At 29.9% G+C, this 15612-nt stretch overlaps 2 protein-coding genes across 2 annotated transcripts; both read left to right on the top strand.

Moving 5' to 3' along the window:
- Nucleotides 1-12626: 12626 nt before the first annotated feature.
- Nucleotides 12627-14412, top strand: LOC130962745 (glutathione S-transferase T3-like). The gene is made up of 3 exons (XM_057888917.1): nt 12627-12789; nt 12931-13388; nt 14086-14412. The coding sequence occupies exons 1-3, from the start codon at nt 12627-12629 to the stop codon at nt 14410-14412; spliced, it is 948 nt and encodes a 315-aa protein (XP_057744900.1).
- On the top strand, nt 14409-15080 carry LOC130962744 (uncharacterized). Its single transcript, XM_057888916.1, has one exon. It carries the CDS (start codon nt 14409-14411, stop codon nt 15078-15080), a length of 672 nt encoding a protein of 223 aa, XP_057744899.1.
- The last annotated feature ends 532 nt before the right edge of the window (nt 15081-15612 follow it).

Here is a 15612-nt window from a genome sequence, read left to right as displayed (position 1 = left end):
CGTCCCTAATCTCTAGGACATCGAAAAACGGTTTTAGACACATCATCTTCTAAAATGAAAATCTGGTTATACCTTGAATAACTGTCCATAAAACTTAAAATTTCATTACCTACAGCAGAATTAATTAACATATCTGCTATGGACATAAAATATTCATCTTTCATAGTAGCATTATTCAAGTCTCAAAATTAATGCATACTCTTAATTTTCCATTTTTCTTTATTACAGAAACAATATTTGAAACCCATTCTACATAACGTGCAGTTCGAATAAATTTTTCTTTAATCAAGAGTTCAATCTCTTCTTTAATCTTTTGATTAATTTCAAGAGCAAATCATCGAGGCATTTGCTTTACAGGTCGAGCATTCAGTTTTAACGCTAATTGATATTCCACAAGAGAACGATCGAGATCAAGCTTCTCATGATAATCCCAAGCAAAGCAATCTTTAAATTCATGTAAAAGATGGAATAATTCTATTCAAAACGGGGCTGTAAGGTCCTTACATATGTAAGTAATTCAAACATCATCAACAGATCCCAAATTAATCTCTTCTAAGGGGTCTTGTGACTTGAAACCTTTTACATACTCATCATCTTTTACCGAATATTTTTCAAAACCCAAAGGTTCTAAATCATAGATGCAATCTAAAGACAAATCAACAGATTCACTGGAATCGAAACACACTTTATTATCTACTGAATTAACATCAATCTTGTTTTTAATACAATGTACTTCTACTATATCAGTATCAGTTTGATTGACAGCATTATTAAAATCACAGAAACAAAAGGAATTTAAACCATGACTAAATTTGATAAAAGGAGTCGAATCTACACTATAAGAAAAAGATGAAATTATATTCCTAAATGATTCGAGTTCATTAGAAGAATCACCTTTATTTTCAATTAAAGGAAAATTACTTAAATATTTATTTAAAGTTACCGGATAATTCGAGACGTCTTGTTCTCCTGCCATCAGAAACATCTTCGAACCACTACTTATGCTGAACAATCCCACCCAGTCAGAGGAATACTGAGTTGTGGATAACGAAGCTTCACACTTAAATCCTCTGAAGTCAGATAGCACCCTTCACAATTGAAAGAATTAAGTACCCTGCCAATATTCAAAGGTTTCAATTTAGGACTATACACGCTGAAATTGACATATAATTGCTCGACATATAAGTTTGAATCATCCTTGACTATTTCAGGTTTTTCATCATCTGTCCAAAGAAGGATACTTTGATGCACAGTGGATGGTACAGCCCCAACTCCATGGATCCAATCACGTCCCAGTAAGGCATTATAACTAGCCTTCGAAGACACAACCACAAAGACAGTATTTTGATAAGAGGATCCAACCGTCACCCCGAGAGTAACCAATCCCTTAGCTGGAGTCAAAACACCATTGTAATTTGTCACCGAAATGTTGGTAGGAATTAGATCATCAGGGTGTTTCTCCACCTTCATCAACATTCTCTCCTCTAAAAGGCTAATAGCTGCTCCTCCATCGATTAGGACTTTATTTATCTTGATTCCACTCATGGTTGCTATAATGTGAAGTGGGCACAGATGAGACTTCTGCTTTTCAAAAAGCCTTTGAAAGTAACTGGGTTCATTTTCATAACGGATAAACGAAAAAACTTCTTTATCATCAACATCGTAATCCTCCACTAGATTACCTTCATATTCTTCCAAATACTCAGTTCAGATAATTGAAATGGTATTGACCATCTCGTCTTCTCCTTCTTCGAAGTACTCTTCATATAAACCAGCAACCTTATCCTTATCACCATCAGAAGCAGCGACCACTGCTTTTCCTTTATCTACCTTCAGAGGAGAAGGAACTCCCTTTGGATAAGTCTCTCTATCAGTTGGGAACACTATTCGAGAGTGCATAGAAGGTGTTGCCCCATTGACTTTGTCAACTGGAGATACCTTGGATGGTTGTCGTCCCCTTCTTCATCTACCCCTTTGATACCCTCTGGCTCGGCCACGGAAGTAAGAATATCGACCTCGAGGAGGACCTCTATGTCCCCACTATGGGTTACGCTTATACTAAGCATCCCTGTTTTGAAACTCTTGACAGTTTTAAATCCACTGTACACCCAAGGCTTTCGAACGACTTATAGGTGTGGCAGCGTTTCTCTGAGAGCTATTAGAACTTTGTCCTTCCATTCATCGAATGGGATGTTTTTGACACGCTTGCTCTTCTTTGTGAGCCAATTCCTTCTTTATCCTTTCTTTTTCGAAAGTTGCTACAGGTTCAGCATCAAAAACTGCATTACATCAAGGACATAGAGACATGTCCCGATCTTTCAGTTTCTGCTGCATTAAGAAATCCAACAACCCATCTTCTGCCCCAGGATAAACAGGTCGGACATCCAATTCAAAATTCCCCAAGGCCAAATCAAAATCATAAGACATTCCAACTATATTCATACCAAAATATGGTTTAGCAAAACTGGCTTCAATATCGAAAGGATCAGAATCAACTTTCATTTCTTTCTTACCATCATCAAATTCAACCATCCTTCCATGATATCTTCTTGTATTAAATCCCTGAAACGAACACAATTGTTAGTCAAATGACTAGTTGCTTGGTGAAACTTACAATAAGGTTTCCTTTTTAAATCTTTCACCGAAAGCAAAGTTCTGTCTTCATGTAAAATTAACTATTTATCTTTAAGCAACACATCGAAAATCTTATCAGATTTCAAAATATCAAAACTATATCTATTTCCACTTTTCAGTTTTGAATCATTCGACTTCTCATTGTTAGAGATTTTCTTAAGTAAAGAACAGACATAAGGAGGGCCTTTCCTAAGTTCAGCCAATTCAACTTCTGCCTCTAAATTGAACTCCTCATCGGAGGATTCCATGGCCACATAAGAAACTTTCTCTTTTCGAGAGAAAGGTTTACTCTTCAACCTCCTTTCGTTCTTATATTTCTCTTTTTCTTTCTTCAGAATTTCTACTTGACGAACCCTCTCAGCCAAATGAGTTAAGTCAGGAATATGCACATTAAACAACTTCCGTCGCATATAAAATCCTAATCCCACAACCGCTATTTTTACCACTTCATTTTCATGGAGAGATAGATAGCATCTACTCCTAGTGTTTTTGAAACGAATCATATAATCATCAATGGTTTCACAATCTTCACGTTTCAAAGCCATTAGATCAGTAACTGCCACATTCATTTCTCCCTGATAGAATTAGGCATGAAAAGCAGTTTCTAACTGAGCCCATGTTATTATCAAATTTGGTCTAAGATTCGAAAACCAAGTAAATGCATTCTTCGTTAACAAAAAAGGAAATATCGAGCAACATGTTCAGTAGTTGATTCCCCAACTTTTCCTATGAACTTTGTAATTATTTTGGGGTTTTTCACTCCTCTCGACACCTCAGCCATTTGAACATTATGAGAAAAAGCTTACACAAAGTGGGGTCGATTCATGAATCCTATGTTAAATCCAACTTTATTAAGAACATCTTCCACAATTCTTGTAACCTGATAACGTTCACCGACTTGATTAACACGTAATCGAGCCAGAATATCATCTGCATTTTGACCATGAGAAATTAACTGAGGATTCTTTCTGTTTCTAAAAGCGTCATTTTCATTTTAAAATAAATTTTTAAAACCCTCATTATTTCCTCTTGTGTCTTGCCTTTCTCTTTCATCATAATCGACAATTCGAGCAGTTCTCTCGACTTGCCTTCTAAGACAATCAAACTTAGTTTTGTGATCAGCTATAGTAGGATTCATAATTGTAGTCATTTATTGAGTCAATAAATTGACCAAATCATGATGATTTTCTTCTACATATTGTCGAAATGCTATTGTTGAATTAGAAGCATTTGATGTAGAACCCACATTAACATCTCAAGAATACTCAGAATATGGTTATGAAATTTGAACATTATGTATTTCACTCGCACCTCCAAATTGGATCGAAGGGCCAAAACCACTTACTGATGGCGTATAACCTAGAGGAAGACCATTAGGAGGCCAACCAGCAGTTACTTAGGGCTATTTGGTATTGAATTACCACGTGGACGAATATTACGCCCTTTATTACCAGCCTGCACACTTGTAACTGCCACACTTTCACTTATAATAACACTTTTCGAACGTGAAGTACCATCTGAAGGTTGCACAACTACTGGTGCACTAGCATTTGTGAATGAACCACCATTCACATTCGAAACTTCATCATCCATGCGAATAATTCTTCCACTCCTTAATTGGATACACTAAGCAAAACCACAATCATTTGACACACTTAAATTTAAAACTGTCCCACCGGGCGTGCCAATTTGTTTTGTCAATTTTTAGCAAATCGATGGTGGTTCGATATCTAATGGTTTGGGAGCGAAATCTACTCCTCTTTGGGAGTACCAGTTTTATTTGAATCAAAATCCATGCCTTTGACAATGACGAAGAAAAAGGAACTAAGCTTTGCAAAAATTCAAAATGAATAATAAAACTTAAATGACTTGAATAAAAAGGAAATTAAATTATAAAAAGGAAAAGTGTTTGGAAAAATAAAGGACAAATTAAAAGGTAAAGACCGAAAATGATAAAAGTTGCTGAATTTAAAGGAAAGGAAAGGACATTGCAAAGAAAATAAATTGCATGAAAAGAAAGTTGCAGGGAATTTAAATGAAAAGTAAGGACATGAAAGGAACTCTTCAAAAAAAAAAAAAAAAAGACTCTTGACTGACTCAGAAAGTCGTTGGGGATGTGGGTAAGTGTGAGTGTTTTCTCCGAAAAGATTCTAACCACTGTATCTTCGAGTCTTCTTCTATTTATAGCCATTCCTTGACCGTTCGATTTGAAATGTAACTTCGATGTGTGTGAAAACGTGAGTAACTGTTCTCGCTTTTTTACTTGACTATGTAACGGCTGAAAAACAACCTTCAAATCTCAAGACCTTCGATCCATTTTTTCGAATAACTTCTCGACTTTCTAAATTAATCGATCTTTTACTCGATGTCCCTTAACACAAGACTTCTTCAATATCAACTTCTGAAAGTTCACTCATTAAACTTCGAATAACTCCCTTCTTCAAATTTAATTACTTTGACCAACAATAATAACTAATAATTATTTTTCTATTTTATATTATTTTTGTGTAGTAAGTTACTCTGATGATAATCTCGGCTCATTTATTATTTTTCATTTTTCTTGTTTTAGGACAAATTATATTTTGACCTGCAAAAAATTAAGTGGTACTTAAAAAAGATATTCCAACACTTAAGAAGAAGTATGTTAGAAAAATAAATAATTTATTGGAATTTATCGTTCTTAAACAACTTACTTATTGAGAGGTAGAATATATTGTATATAGATCTCAGGTTAGATTGATGAATGATATTAACATTACGATCGTTTGGTTATTAAGCTCAGCAGTTACAAGCTCAGAGAATTAAGACAATTTTATTACTTTCATGTACAATAAAAATCGGATTATTAGTAACGGATCATATATATTATTTTTATATTCTAAATTTTAAAATTAAAATTTTAAAACATAAATTTTGAACTGTAAATCATAACCCTAAACTTGAAATCCAATAAAAAATGAGAGTTAAAAGAATTATTTTATAATAAAAAATTATTAATATTAACTAATTAAAAAATAATCTGTATATTTATTCAAAACAAAAATATAAAAAAATGTCTGAAATAAAAATGTCTCCTAAATCTAGTGCATTGCGTAATTAATTTTATTGAGTACTAAAGATCCATTTGAGAAGTTTTAAAAGTATTTTTTTTAATTTTTGACCTATGAAAAGTAGTAGTATTAATATTTGGTGCAATTTTCAAAATCAAATTGCTACTTTCTAAGAAGCTATTTAGGAGTTAAAAGTTAAAAAAAATGACTTCTCTCATAATACTACTACTTTTTACTACATTTCTATAAAATAAACACTTTTAAAACTGAAAATTCAAATATAAAACAACTTATTTATAAACTACTTTTAATATAGTCATTTATTGTTTAAGCTATTTTTTTTAAAAAAATTTAATTAAACTGTTTACCCAAACTAAACCTAAAATAGTTCCTTAATTCAACTTTCTTTATCAATCTACTTAAAACCTTCAAAGTACTAATAATACATCTCATTTTTTAAACCCAATACAAAGAAGAATTTTAAAATCAAATTTAAATTTTAACATTTTAATTCCATTAAAGAACATTAATTATAAAAGGTTTTTTTTATCATTTTAATATTAAATTTAAATTTCTAATTCAAATTAATATTGTTGGGATGTTGTTTGGGCCACTAATATTGATAAGATTAACAACTTTACAATAATAAAAGCTATAAATTCATATTGGTTGGTCAAATTAAGAATATATCTCTTACTCTCAAAGAGAAAAATAAATACAAAATTTATTATAAAGAGTAATTATTTAAATCAATCTCCAAAATTTTTAAAATTAGACGTAGTAGTTCCTAAATTTTAAAATGCATAAAATAATCCTCAATATTTACCTTCATAATAAAAACATTACAAGACGTTGAATTTTGAAAAATTAAAAACATTGGAAGGAATTGTTTTAAATTTTTAAAATTTGTTAGGAATTATTTTGAGATTATTATTATTATTATTGTGACCACATGTTCATGTAATTTTATTATTATTTTTGTTGTTGTTGTACATTATTATTATTATTATTATTATTATTATTATTATTATTATTATTATTATTATTGAAAATATATTTTAAATGTCATACATAATGTGCTTAAAATTTTACGAGAAAAATTAATTTATCTAGGCTATATTTATTTTCTAGTACTGAAATTGAGATTGAGAAACTGGAACTGAACATTATGTTTGATGATTAAAGACTTACTAGAATTAAAATTTTAATTTTGAGACACAATTTTAATTCTTTTAGCACCTCAAGAAAATAAAAACATAAGAAATTGAACTTTTTAAAGACAGAAAGTAAAATTTTTATATAATTTTTTTTGAAAATATTCTCATTTAATTTTTCAGTTTCTCAATTTTTATATTTATTTTAAATTAAATATTCTAATATATAATTCCACTACTTATTAATTGTCTTGTCTAAGTGGAATTGAAGAAAGAGAATTTCAACGTTTAAAAGTTTAAATGATAAAAAATATTATAAACTACGGTTTATCCTTAAATGCTTATTTTTAATTAAATAAATCTTATATTCTCAATTTATTATACTTTTTATTTTTTTTAGAATGCATTAATATTCAGACTCTTGTAACATTCACCGTGTTAGTGTACTTGTTAAAAATTGGGTTGGTTTTATTTCCATTATAATTACATAAGTATATTTTTTTGAGTGTTGAAACATTAATTTTTTAAAAAAATATATTGATACACAAATATACATAAAATATATATTTTTAAAGTCGTCCAAAAAAAATGAGACACATACGAATGCAATACAAATTTTTACTGTTTTATCTATGATCGTTTTTTGTTAAAATGTTATTCTTACCCCTAACCCTAAACTTCTTAAGTGACCAAGTATATGATTTCTCTTTTTTCTTTTGGACGGGCCAAGTATATGATTTCAAAATTTTCTTCTTTTTTCCTTTGGTTTTTGTTTATGGACGGTACCAGGCCTACAAAGGGCCCAAAGCACAACAAGTGGACAAACCACCCATGACCCATCCGACCCGGAGATCATTCCCAATCAGTTTCCCTTGTGCGCCGTTCCTCCTTAGCTGCCTAATGAAGCTCCCGTTCTGGTTCCTCCATATCATACCTTTGGGTTCTCTTCAAAATGTTTCTTTTTTTTGTCATAAAAATTCATTTTTCAACATCCAAAAACATTTTACCTGAACGGCCCCACTTACTACCATTATTTCATTTTTTATTAAAACAGAACGGTCCAAGTTCTCAAAAATCATAAACAACAAGGCCCATAAGGTCAGGACCACTTACATTCTATCCTATACCCTTTGGGACTGTGCGGCTCAACAGCTGAGTCATCCCCTCTGCAGACACTTCTGCTCCTCACTGACAATAATTATGAATCTCAATCAGACAGACTATACGTGTAAATCTGGAGTTGCATTTAACTTAATTTTTTTCTAAGATTCCAAACTATAATTTTTAAATAAATATAAAAAATTTATCATTTGAATTATAATCTATTAACAACGGAATCTTTTTAACTTTCTACAAATTAACATTGATAATTCTATATTGTATATTTTTATTTTCTATTTATTTAATTTTATTCAAATCATTTAAAATTTTAAAATTATAAAATTTTTAATTTAAAATTTAGATGAATATAATTTAAATTATCGATTAAATTCAATCCAATAAAAATAAATATACTCATATTATTATACTCATATGCTTAATTATAAATACTACCTAATTAATTTTTAAAATTTTTTTAAGGTTTAATTGCTTTATTGGTCCCTATAGTTTTACAAAATTTTTATTTAGATTTCTATACTTTTTTCCTTTTAATTGAGTCTTTGTACTAAATTATTTTTTTAATTAGATTCCTATACTTTTTTTTTTATTTGAGTTTCTGTACCAATTTTTTTTTAATTAGGTCCCCGTACAATTAAACCAATTATTATCAAGAAGGACTTAATTGAAAAAAAAAATTTTGGTGCAAGAATCATATAAAAAAAATGTATAAAGATCTAATTGAAAATTTTACGAAATTTCAGAGACCAACAGAATAATTAAACCTTTTTTTAAATATGAATACATTGAATGACTATTTGATAACTAAAAGAATCATATATTTAACAAAAATAAGTTATCTAATTATTACTTGTTATATAGTGGTCTTAACTATATCGCAAGCTATAGTTTGAAATCTATTTTGTTGCTATAGCACGGACAACAAATATACTACAGCGTTCTTCCTCAATTGTACAGTCTTTGACTGCGTTATAGTCCCTAGTTATGAAGTAAAGAAACAATATCTAAAACAATAAAATAATTTGAATTTTAAATAAAAATAATTTTAGTATTTTCGTTTTTTAATAAAAAAAATTTATAAGTAGTTTCAGCTACTTTAATTCAGGACCCATTTATATGGGGCATGCATTGACTCTCTGTAGTTTACACTTTACAATTTTTCTGAAAATTGAAAGGACTTAGCTATCCTTTTACTAGGTAGGTAGTAAACCATTAACAGTAGTTGCTATGCATGGAGTATAGAGTTGGTGATGCTTATTTATTTCTTAGTTGAGCCCTATACCCCTTATTCAATTGGAATGTGACTACAACAAGCAGAGGCACTAGCTGCTGTCCTCACTTTATCATGCTAGCCTGTTTCATTCCTCATATAGCCACCTATACTTATTTATTTAATAGTATAATTATTTATTGCTTTAATTGGAACTAGCTATATATGCCAAACATATTAATTAGCATTTGCCATAACTCCAACCTTAGTGTATTTGAATTTATAAGCTAATTATGTTGGATTCGAGAACAAGATATAGCTAGTAATTAAAATCTCACAGACAAGACCTCGTGAAAAATCAGATGATTATATCCTCATCAGAATATAATTAGACGTGGGAAGATTGTGATGGGATGCATTTTGGAAGAATGAAAATGTTGCTTCAATGTAATTAATGAGGTAGCTACAGGATTTGTTAATGATAGAATCAATGGTAATTTAATTTTATATAACTAATGAGGAAATTAGTTACGAAAATAGAAAATTTTAGCGCCAGTAGTTTTTATTAGCAATTTTAGTTTGACTAATATTTGGTTTGTACAAATATCAAATTTTCTTCAATAAATAAATTTCGTTAATTTATGTATACGAATTTTAATAAATATGAGTGTAAACTGTATTAATTTATGTAAATAAATTATAGTAAATATAAGAGGTTGTGGGTTTGAATTTATCTATTTTTGGTAAAAAAAAATTTTAATAAATATAAATATAATTATATATTTTACGTGTGTAAACTTTTGTAAATATAGATGTAAATTATTATTGATTAAATATTAATTTAAAATGATAATATTTATTAATCATGTAACATTGTTGTATATTACTTTAATATACTTAATTGAAAAAAGATCATTTAAAGAGAGGAGATTAGTAGAATAAGAAAAAAGAGTTTAATCATAATTAAATTTATTGTAACTCTAATTAAACGTAAATGTTATTATATTAATTTAAAAATAATTAAATATTTATTTTTATATTTTTACCAATTTTTTGGTCGCTTTGGAAGAACTTGATCGTAACTGATGAGGTAGGTTCTAAAAATTTGTTTTTAGTTTTAGATGTAGATTTTGAAAGAAATTTGTAAAATCTGAAGTACGTTATTTTCATTTTGCTTCATACAGTTAGCCGCAGAGGTTGCTATGCTTACTAAGAATAAGAAATTGGTGACGAAAAGTTTATAAAAAATACAATTCCAGTTTTGAAGGTCTGCATCCCAATACTAGTAGTACGTTACCACCAAATGCATGCAAGCTTTAATTACCTATATATCTACTTCCCCTAAGAACTCATGTATCAAACCTACCAAAATAGATATCTGTAGCTAACTCTTATTTAGCTTCAGTATCGTTTCGTTGGAAGATATTTGAGGACCACATCACTAGTTAGAGCGCAAGATAACACTAAGAGCATCTCCAACGGGAGAATATTTAGAGCTTATTCAGAAACAAAATTTTTGGGGGCAAAAAATTTAATATAAAAAGTTAAGGTCAAACTTATTTAATATAATTTTTTTAATTTTTAAAAGTTGTATCTCACTTTTTTCGTGATTCATTAAAGTAGAACTATTTACAGGTGTTGATATTGTAAAAGTTATATATTCTTCTTCTTGAATATTAGCCTTCCTCTTAAAAAAATACATAAATTCTTTTATTTTTCATCATTATTTTGTATAAAAATTTAAATACATATCTTGTAAAATATGTAAAAAAAATTAGAAGAATAAATATTAAATTTTATAATATTTATTAATTTTTTTATCAATTTATACAAATACAATAATATTAATACTTATTGAATATTTTAATATTTTTTATCATATAAAAAATTAAATTAAATAAATAAAAAATACCTAATTTTATAATAAGAAATAAAGCAGGAAGCAATAAAGAGCGTGTTTTTATAATAATGATTTTTATTTTTATTTTGTTAGATAATTTTTTTTTTCTTATTTGTATTTAAACCAACTAAATTATTTTTTATTTTTTGAAGAACTACTAATTTTTTTATAAAAAGTTTAGAGGGGCCATGACCCCTCATTGCCCTAGTTAAGCTTCGCCACTGACCCATCTACTGTAGTGTCAGGGGGAAAGAAGGATTTATGCGTTGGAGAAGAAAAAAGTTGAGTTCCTACACCAATTTTGAAAAAGGGGAGTCTCTCTAAATGGGGACTCCATATACCCAATAATAACTTACCATTTGAAAAGTTATTTAAAAAATAAATAATTATATAAAATATTAATTAGTTAAATAGTTATATTAAATAATTAAATAATAATGAATTCAATAATAATTATATTAATAATTAATTATATTAAATAATTATATTTTTATTTAATTAATAATTTATATTAATTATTTAAATAATAATTAATTAAGTAATTAAATTATAATTAATTTATTAATAATTATAATAATTAATTAGATTAAATAATTAAATTTTTATTTATGTTATTATCTTAAATTATAATTAATTAAATTTACTTACATCAAAAAATAAATTTTATTTTTACACTTTACAAAATAACTTTTTGTTGGGTTGGTTATTTTTATTTTTGAAATTTTAAATGCTAACCACATTTTTAAAATTAGCAGTTGTAAAATTAGTCGTTGAAAACTAGTCGTTATTATGTTACGGTTACTATTAATAAATTAATATTTTATTATTCTATATATACCACTTACATACACTTCTATTCTCACACTTTCTTCTACTCTTCTTCATCTTTTTCCAAGTTTATGAAATCAAAATTCTGCTGATATTATTTTTTGTTAAAAAAATGGATCCAAACCAACTCAATTCTTTTTTCAATTATTTACAAATTTTTTTTCAAACTCCAAATACCCAACAATCTCAAACCTCAAACCTTCAAGTTCCAAATCAAAACTTCACACTACCAAATACATTTCAAAATCCAAATCCACAAAATCTTTCTAATTTCAATTTTCAAACTCCTTATAATAACCAATTTCCTATATTCCAACCACAAAATCAAAATTCACAAATACCGTATTTTTCATTTTCATCCATATTTAACCCTTTTATCGAAAATGTTAATCCAACATCTTTGCCGTTTCCAACTCAATTCAGTGCATCACGACATAACTCATGTGGTGTTGGTGGCTCTTCTAATCCATCCTCTAGACTCCGATACAATCTAGTCGAAATATGCAATATTCAGATTTTGCCAACCCTCCGGATTAGATGCTATCGAGCTCAATGATGATGATATTGAAGATCGGAGTTAAGATAGTATTCAACACTGGCATTGGAAAGAGGATGAGATGCTGATCAGTGCATGGTTAAATATTTCAACTGACCCTATAGTTGGTACCGATCAAAAGGGGAAAATATTTTGGAGTCGAATTCATAGCTACTATATAGAATTTTGCTCCGACATGACAAGGGGGGTAGTTTCATGTAAGAAACGATGGTATAAGATCAATAAGGTTGTTGCACAATTTGCTGGTTGCTACGATCAAGCTAGTCGAAACATAAGGAGTGGTTCGAACGCTGATGATATAAAGGAGTTGGCATATAAACTTTATTCCACATATTATGGTCAAAAATTCACTTTTGAGAGGCATTGGAACATGCTTCGTTTAGAGCAAAAATGGAGAAGCCACCTACCTACATAGAGTGAAGGCTCAAAGAGAACCAAGGTTAGTGCAACTGGAGCATACTTATCCTCATCAAATCCAGATACACCATTGGCAGATAAACCCGGTGTGGACTCTCCCATTCGCCCACAAGGATCAAAGAAGAGCAAGCGAAAAGGTAAGGAAAAAGCACAAATATCTGAAGATCTTAGCAAAAAAAAATCATCGGTTGTTAAAAAACTATCTCTCATGGAAGATATTAAGAATGTTAGAGAAAAGGAACTAATGGACAGGGAAAAAGAAAGAGAAGAGGAAAGGGCACATAGAGCAAAGATTATGGCAATGAAAGAGAAGGAGTTACAAATTCAAGTGGCAATGAAAGAACAAGAATTACAAACTCAAGCGGCAATGAAAGAACAAGAATTACGAACTCAGAGGTATATTAAAGAAATGGAGATAAATGCAAAAGAAAGGAAAATGGAAATGATGTCTAAGGAAAGGGAAAGGGAAATGGATATGCAAATACTTAATGCTGACACGTCTATAATGAGTGAAATCATTGTAAAATGATGAGCTCTTCATGTGAGAAAATAATCGCGAAGTGGTTTACTTAATCGTTCCTTGTATTCGTAGAGTTACGTAGTATGTTCTTAGTTTTATTGCGTATTACTAGTATGTGATGTAGTCTATTTTATTCATTTCTGATGTAACTTTTCAAATTAGTCAATATTATTGTGCCGTTATTGTTCATGAAAGTGACCGTTAAGTAGCCGTTGCAAAACTATCCGTTAAGTAGCCGTTGTAACACTAGCCGTTGAGAAGTAGGTACTTGTTGCAGACACACTTATAAATATCAACTATCAATGACTTTGCAACTCCATTTCAACTCTTGTTTCTCACCTTGAAAGAGTACTAAAAATTACATTGAGTAAAGATTATGGCTAGAAATTTTGATGATATGTTTAATGAGGCTTTGTATGGCAAAAAAAGACGACAAGATAACACACTTATAGATAATTGGATCGATGAGTGTTTATTCGAAAATTAAGAAGAAGATATTGTTAGAAGCTCTGTCCTAACTCCTCGTAGATGGATCAACAGAGATCGAGAAGCAGGACATGATAGCCTTTTTCAAAATTACTTTGCAGATGAACCGGTATATAATATTGACATTTTCCGATGGAGATTTCAAATGAGAAAACATGTGTTCCTTCGGATAGTAGACGCTCTCTCAAACGTCTATCTGTATTTCCAACAGAGGGTTGATGCAACTAGAAGAAGAGGCTTGTCACCACTCCAAGAATGTACCGCTGCGATACGGATGTTAGCATATGGCGTAGCAGCTGATGTTGTTGATGATTATGTGCGCATAGGCGAGAGAACTACAATTGAAAGCTTGGAAAAATTTGTTGAAGGTGTCTTTTCGGTGTTCGAGGATGAATACTTGCGGAAACCAAATCCGAATGATGTACGACGCCTGCTACAAATGGTGGAGGGTCGTGGCTTTCCTGGCATGTTGGTAGGATTGACTGCATGCATTGGCAATGAAAAAATTGTCCAAAGGCATGGAAAGGTATGTACATGAGTGGTTATCGTGTGGTTGCAACTATAGTACTTGAGGTTGTAGCATCTTCAGACCTTTGGATATGTCATGCGTTCTTTGGAGTTTTTGGTTCAAATAATGATATCAATGTGTTAGATCGTTCTCCAGTGTTCGATGATATTCTAAATGACCGTGCTCCGGAGGTAAATTATACTATTAATGGTAATAATTATACTATGAGATACTATTTAGCAGATGGTATTTATCCTGAATGGCCTATATTTGTCAAATCAATCTCAAAGCCACAAGGGGAGAAACGCAAGTTATTTGCACAATACCAAGAAGGGCAAAGAAAAGATGTGGAGCGAGCATTTGGAGTGTTGCAAGCACGCTTTACAATTATACGTGGTCCAGCTCGCTTTTGGGAAAAGAACAAGCTTGCCAACATAATGAGAGCTTGTATTATATTGTATAATATGATTGTTGAGGATGAAAGAGACATTTATGCAGCAAATTTTGCTCAAATCTTAGAGTATGATGATGTCGAAAATGGCTTATCACAACCTCAGCTCGGAGAGGAAGATTTTGCACCATACCATCAATTTCTCCAAAGAAATGCCCAACTTCGAAATAGGCAGCAGCATAGACAACTGAAAGAGGACTTGATTGAACACATATGGCAATTTCACAATGCTTGTCGTCAATTATAGAGTTTAATTATGTTTTTCTTTGTATTAAGTAATTTTCCAAATTAGTGTAATCCCGAATTATATATTGTGTATTATTGTTATATATGAATTTATTTAATATTAATATCTTTTAATAGTGAATTATTTTTAAATTTATAAATTTAAATAATATTATTAAAAAATTAATTACATTAATTTTAAGTATTTTAATTAATTAATTAAGTGGGACCACAATAGGGACTAAAGTTAGTTCCTCCTAACAGAGAAGAGAGAGATGCTTTGAGTTCCTATTTATTGTTTATAACGCAAAAGCTGATGTGGAATTACTTTTTATGACAGGTGGGCCATAAATAGGGACTGGAATGAGTTCCCTACTGGAGATGGTCTAAAAACTTCACTGATTGGTAAATATGGTTTTTTTTTTGTCAAAGATAAATTAATTTTATTTCTTTAAAAAAGAAACAATAGTGTCTTTTTTTGTCAGTAAATTAGACAACCTCAATCCTAGGTACACAACATACCTACACACTTCTCACACATTTATCAAATTTTC

This window comes from Arachis stenosperma, chromosome 2, assembly GCF_014773155.1.
Source record: "Arachis stenosperma cultivar V10309 chromosome 2, arast.V10309.gnm1.PFL2, whole genome shotgun sequence".
NCBI classification, from domain to species: domain Eukaryota; kingdom Viridiplantae; phylum Streptophyta; class Magnoliopsida; order Fabales; family Fabaceae; genus Arachis; species Arachis stenosperma.
Note: the sequence above shows the minus strand (reverse complement) of the source record. Positions and strands in the feature narration are given on the sequence as shown.

Bases quoted from the DNA above. Each gene is read 5' to 3' on its own strand.
- LOC130962745 (XM_057888917.1), top strand. From the start codon at position 12,627: ATGACAAGGGGGGTAGTTTCATGTAAGAAACGATGGTATAAGATCAAT. The intron at 12,790-12,930 runs GTCAAAAATTCA...CATCAAATCCAG, and splicing joins ACTTTATTCCACATATTATG to ATACACCATTGGCAGATAAA. The intron at 13,389-14,085 runs GTAAAATGATGA...TATTTCCAACAG, and splicing joins CTATAATGAGTGAAATCATT to AGGGTTGATGCAACTAGAAG.
- LOC130962744 (XM_057888916.1), top strand. From the start codon at position 14,409: ATGAGTGGTTATCGTGTGGTTGCAACTATAGTACTTGAGGTTGTAGCA.